This window comes from Nelumbo lutea, chromosome 4, assembly GCF_056320005.1.
Source record: "Nelumbo lutea isolate HS-2025 chromosome 4, American lotus-T2T, whole genome shotgun sequence".
Classification (NCBI taxonomy): domain Eukaryota; kingdom Viridiplantae; phylum Streptophyta; class Magnoliopsida; order Proteales; family Nelumbonaceae; genus Nelumbo; species Nelumbo lutea.
The window spans coordinates 55,224,677-55,230,287 of NC_142687.1; the positions used below are offsets into that span (position 1 = coordinate 55,224,677).

Consider the following 5,611-nt stretch of genomic DNA (forward strand, 5'->3'; position numbering starts at 1 on the left):
TACAGCACTCTTGGCTACTGGTTACTTAGAAGGATCCATTGTTGGATCCCTTGGAATGCATCTTCAAGCATGTAAATACAGAATCCCCACGCAAATACAATACCGCGGACTATACTTGCAAACTCTGAAGCTACATCCCTATTGGGGATCCTGCTAATTGGTAATCAGCATAGAATTTTACCGAGGTAAATAGATAACTTTTGGGAACCGATTTTTGAGTATTCTTTTGGGTTCATTTCCAGAAGTATAAGTTTGAGTCTTGTTTAAGATTTTAAATATAGATCAAAATGGTGTTTCTCCAGGTTGCTCTTTAGCTCATTTTGGTTTGTGTTTTCATTATAAACCCCTATTTCGTAGTAGTGGATTTTCTGTATCTACTTGAGGGTGTAGGCAGTTTGTTTTGTTGAACCATGTAAATCTTGTAATCTTATGATTTGTATTTTTTCTATCATGTTTCTCTATTTCTTGTTTCAATCAAACCCATTATCATGCTTCCATAAGTTGTGAGTGGCATGTGCTTGGTAATGTAGCCTTTTCATTGCCAGTATTTTTGATGTTTCAACTGGATAAAAGCACCCTAAGATTGCGTTTGGTTTGAAGGAAAAGGTAGGTAAAGGAAGGGAAACCAATACAAACTTTGTATAGGTTTCCCTACCTTTTCCTTCAAACCAAACATAAGAGAAAAGGTTCCTTGCCTGATACTGCAAGCCATCTAGATGTTCATTGTTAATAGGGAACTGCAACCCTTCATATCCATCAGTAGGAAGAAACTAAGTAAGCTAAATATAATAAAGAGGATAGTTCCATTACTTTCTGCATTATCAAATCAATAGGGAGACTCTTCAATCATCATATTTTTACATCAGGTAACTAGGGAATAACCTCATCACTGATATTCCCCCTGTGAAGGGTACTCAAGAAATTGGTGTCAACACATACATCTTGCATGCATGAGAATCCACAGTGGCTGTCAAATTACCCGTGAATCGTGTCTTCAGAGTCTTGTGCTGCATGAGAATTGCAGGTATAAGGAATCTTAAGTAGATACCCACAATACATAACTGAAAGGGATGTATTAATGTTCAAAGTGAAGACATATGAAGGGTTCACAATCTGTAATTACCTCCCAAAGATCTCTTGCCTTAACCAGGCTGTGTGGTGGGATGCCTATGTCATCCCAGTTAACAGTAATAGGATTACGTGATGAACCAATGTTGAATAGGAGGACAACAGTCCTATAACCAGAAAGAGGTCCAGACCAAACCTGCAGCAGGAGAGATACATCGATCATTTTCCTAATTATATTCACCAAAAACCACAGATATTATAGTAGATTGCCCTTGATGTACCTCTAGATCTCCCTCCATTCTAACTTTTTTTGCCTGAACACCAAGTGGATCTATTTGGCATTCACAATACAAGTTAAGAATACTGAATGTATGCAGATCAAAATGTTTTGTAATAAATCTGATTCTAATAGAAGATACTTGCCCTGGTTAACTGCAATAACCTCCTTATTTGAGATGATCTCCATAGTTTCTTTGGTTGCATTTCTCACATCACATCCAATAAGAAGAGGAGCCTGCATGGTCATTATTATTGATAAGTATATCAAACCAACCAAGCATAGGCACAGAAACACATGGAAGATAGCCTTTTGTTACCTTAGAAATGGACCATATGCTAAAGTGGGCAATGTATTCATCTTTAGTCATCCCCCCATTTCCTACCTCAAGCATGTCTGGATCTGGTCACACAACAGATGACTGGATTCTGAGATCAAGGTCATCTCTATTTTAGTCATTATAAATTTACTGTTAATTAGTTTTTGGCCCCTCTCAAGAAAAATCCTGGCTCCACCCCTGTTTACAATCTTTATATGGGTATCATCTAATCAATCACAAAACTCCATAGATATAGTGATTCTTGAGTATTTGCATCATATTGTAAACATTGGACCAATACTAACCATTCCAACCACCAGGCCTTGCAAGATCAGCATAGACTTCATTCATGTCAGCTCTAGACACCATGCTATTGCCAGAAAACAAGTAAAAACCAATATTTAATCAAGATATTTGGGGTAGTGATAATTGAAAGAAGATGCTCGAAAAGAAAGAAAATGCCGTTACCTATCCCAGTCATCTGCAATATCATTGGTAGTTCTCCAGCTATTCCCTACATTAGCACCCCAGAGAGCTGGGTGTAGGTCCCCCCTACATCAGCAAAGAGGAAAGAATAAAAACATCAACACAAAAGAAGATAGGAAATAGAAGTTATTAGATGAATATTATAATGAGAAAGAGGCTTTCCATTCACATAGAGAGAGGAAGATTGGGTGGCCGGTCTTCATCAGAGCTCGGGTCATTACAGGGTACCTATATGAAAAATGAAGAGACTCCATTGTAATCAGTGGCCTCAAAGTGGAGCTACTGAAGTTCAAGTTGTTCTAATAAACCAGTGAAGATAACTAGGAATAATTACCTAATGGTTGGCTTTGAACCATCATTATTGCAATTATCATACTTCAAATAATCAATACTCTGCAGCACAAAACCAAATTGGCAGTTTATTATTGGAGCCCCTAATGGTTCTGAATAGGATATTTCGAACTATTTGTTGCATAGAACAAGCTATATACCCATGAGGCAAAGGTTTTGGCATCTTGTTCTTCATGACCAAGTGAACCTGGCATCATTTTGCTACAGGTGAAGTACCTTGACAAATTAAAGAAAAAAACAGAAGAAATGTAAGTCCCAGTGTCCTTTTTTATAATGCAAACAAGATAAGAGAACAAAGAGAATGAAAGGCCAGATAACAGTATGTAAGAGATGGATATTCAGGAGTTGCACAAGATTAAATATTATAATGTTTAGAGAATCTTTATACTTGTAACCATGGGGCAATGTCAAGAATACAGATAAAATACTGTTAACTTACCCAGCATCTGAGTAGATTCCTAGCATAAGTCCCTTGCTGTGAACATAGTCAGCCAGAGCTTTAATCCCTGATGGAAAGGTCGACTTCTTGGGCACTAGATTTCCCTGAAATTCCAAACACCAACTTTCTTATTCAATATTCATATTCATGAAATATAATGAACCAGCATTTAATATTCTGTTTAATCTATTAATATGTCAGCACTGTTATTAGTTAAAAGAAAAACCAAGGTTGGGGTTGATGAAACTGAAAATATGTTTTCTTGTTTTTTGTAGACAACATAATTGCTAATAAATTTTAGTTAAATGTAAAACTGGACTACCATTTCATATTTAATTAGTGACCAAATTTTCCTTGTGTACATAAATTTTATAACGCATTAAAATGGAAAAGAAAGATGAGAGAAAGAATTTAATGACAAACCTTGTCATCGCGAGAGATCTCAGCCCAGCAGTCATCTAGTACGACAATAAATCACATTTAGCTAAGTATCAATAATTTAGCTGTCATTTCAGAGAGAGAGAAAGAGATTCCAACAAAAGATACCTATATTAACATACTTATAGCCAAGCTTGGCAAGCCCAGTTGACACCAGAGCATCAGCTGTTAAATCAAAAAGTTGGTAAGAGGTGTCAACAATGAGAAAATGAACTCATTTCAGGCTGAATTATAAGAGGAAAATTTGTTTTTTCTGCTTTTTTTTATGGAAATTGTTTAAAACTCACCACAAGTTTTCAGCATTTCTCTTAAACTCACCACAACTTTTCAAAATGTCTAAAACTCGCCATGTCACTAACTTGACCAGACTAACATGTGTTAATATATTACCATTTTAACCTTCATTGAAAAATATAAATATATACAAAATAAATTCGTAGGTGTTAATATATTACTATTTCAATATTTAGACACGAAAAAAAGAAAAAGTTCAAAAAAATATTTTCAAATATAAAATACATAAAAACATAGAAATTAAAAAATATATAAAAAATTGTAAACAAAATAAAAATTATTTTCAAATTATAGAAACTATAGAAATTGAAAAAAAAAGAAAATAAAAATTGTAGGAAAAACCCCAAAAATTATAAAAAACACAGAAATTGTAAATAAATAACAAAAGTACATGAAAATGTATAGATTGTAGAAAATAGAAAAATGTAAAAAACAGAAATCATAAAAAATATTGGAAATTATAACAAAACACTAAAAATGCAAAAAAAAAAGACAAATTTTCCTCTAACTCACCATTTAAGGGTAATTTGATCATAAAAATTGTTATTTATGCTGACATGGACACCTCTATTAAGAAGCATTAGCCATGCACCAAAAGGAAGATGAATTTTGAAAAATAAAAAGATGAATTTAAGAGAAATGTTAAAAACTCATGTTGAATTTTAGACAATTTCCCTTTTTTTGTATTTTCTTCTCAAGACATTAAATAGCATTAAACATAAAATAAAATTGTGAAGCCATGGATATTCTAAATTCCAATGCAGGAGTTTGACTCCACTGAACAGAATAAAAAGTGGGGCCCAGCTGGGGTTTCTGCCATTAATCTTATCTACCGACCACTAGGACTAGGGTTGCTGTTATACTCGGATATGGATCCGACCCGATCCATGTCCTCAATTATTTGAGGGGCTTCACAGACTTAAGTTTACACTCACCTGTTTCTCTGATGATCTTCTCGTCTATCTTGCAGTTGAAGTGATTCCAGCTATTCCACCTGAACAGAGAAGAAACAAGACGTCAGAGTCTCAAAACACACGGAAGTGAAGGAGAGATTGCAGTGAACGTGGACTGAAAGGAGTTTGGAAAAAACCAGCCATTAGCCAACCTAAAACACACATGTATACAAAGAAACAATTGATGGTGTTATTTGTTTCTTCACTAGAATGGACCCATCAGTTAGAGTTAGACTGCAGCAGAGATAAAGAGGAAGACATGAACAAGAACAAGAAGGATGGAGGATATCAGAGAGAGAGAGAAGTCGATAGTTACCCCATGGGAGGGGTCTTTCCGAGTCCATTGGCGAGCAGATTCCTACGCTTCACATCTTGGGATTCCGCCTCTGTCAATCTCGACGCAGCAGAAACGGAAACCAAAAAGCAGAGGAAGATGATGAGCACATTAATCAATAACAATAATGGAGAAGAAGCACCAGATATCTCCATCACCAGATTCACCACCACCACTCTCTCTCTCTCTCTCTCTGTTGGACGATAAACAGATAGAAAGAAAACACTGATCGAGGTGCGGAAGCGAAACACAGAGTCCTATTTATAGACGTATTTTGTGAATGAGCCAGTAGAACGGAAAAGAGTGACGGACCACTACACAACAACACTACAAGAAAGGCTACGCGCGTATACTTCAAACTTTAGTCTGCCAAGCAAGGAAGGAGCCTGGATTCTGGAGAACAATTCAATTAGCCTCTCAATTAATTGATTTCTAGAAGGATCCTCTATTAATTTAATGATTATCCGTCAAAGATATTAATAATATATGATGGATTAATCTTAAATTAATTAATACCTGAATCTGTAATCTTGTTTAGTCTGATCTGATCATCATCTTATCTTTTTTAGGGTAGAAACAGAGAGCACCAATAGAAAATTCAGGCTCTCCATTTTTGAATTTTCCACCTCCGTTCCGTTGGTTTTCCACAGCC

At 35.5% G+C, this 5,611-nt stretch overlaps 1 protein-coding gene across 2 annotated transcripts; it reads right to left on the minus strand.

The window, feature by feature from the left end:
- Positions 1-786: 786 nt before the first annotated feature.
- On the minus strand, positions 787-5,382 carry LOC148860698 (alpha-galactosidase 1-like). 2 transcript variants are annotated; one of them, XM_088983479.1, is made up of 15 exons: positions 4,942-5,382; positions 4,608-4,666; positions 3,487-3,543; positions 3,364-3,398; positions 2,941-3,044; positions 2,642-2,717; positions 2,485-2,543; positions 2,312-2,378; positions 2,133-2,215; positions 1,970-2,034; positions 1,665-1,747; positions 1,492-1,582; positions 1,350-1,399; positions 1,124-1,264; positions 787-1,007 (listed from the first exon to the last, which is right to left on the minus strand). In XM_088983479.1, exons 1-15 carry the CDS (start codon positions 5,112-5,114, stop codon positions 915-917), a joined length of 1,236 nt encoding a protein of 411 aa, XP_088839605.1. In that variant the 5' UTR covers positions 5,115-5,382; the 3' UTR covers positions 787-914. The 2 variants fall into 2 exon arrangements, with proteins under 2 accessions (XP_088839605.1, XP_088839606.1); XM_088983480.1 differs by lacking the exon at positions 3,487-3,543 and having other exon boundaries at positions 4,942-5,230.
- Positions 5,383-5,611: the final 229 nt, after the last annotated feature.

Excerpts from the sequence above, each read along its gene's own strand:
- LOC148860698 (XM_088983479.1), bottom strand. The coding sequence starts at position 5,114 with ATGGAGATATCTGGTGCTTCTTCTCCATTATTGTTATTGATTAATGTG. Across the intron at positions 3,544-4,607 it reads GAAGATCATCAGAGAAACAG|CTGATGCTCTGGTGTCAACT; the intron begins GTGAGTGTAAAC and ends TTGATTTAACAG. Across the intron at positions 2,379-2,484 it reads GGTTCAAAGCCAACCATTAG|GTACCCTGTAATGACCCGAG; the intron begins GTAATTATTCCT and ends TTTTTCATATAG.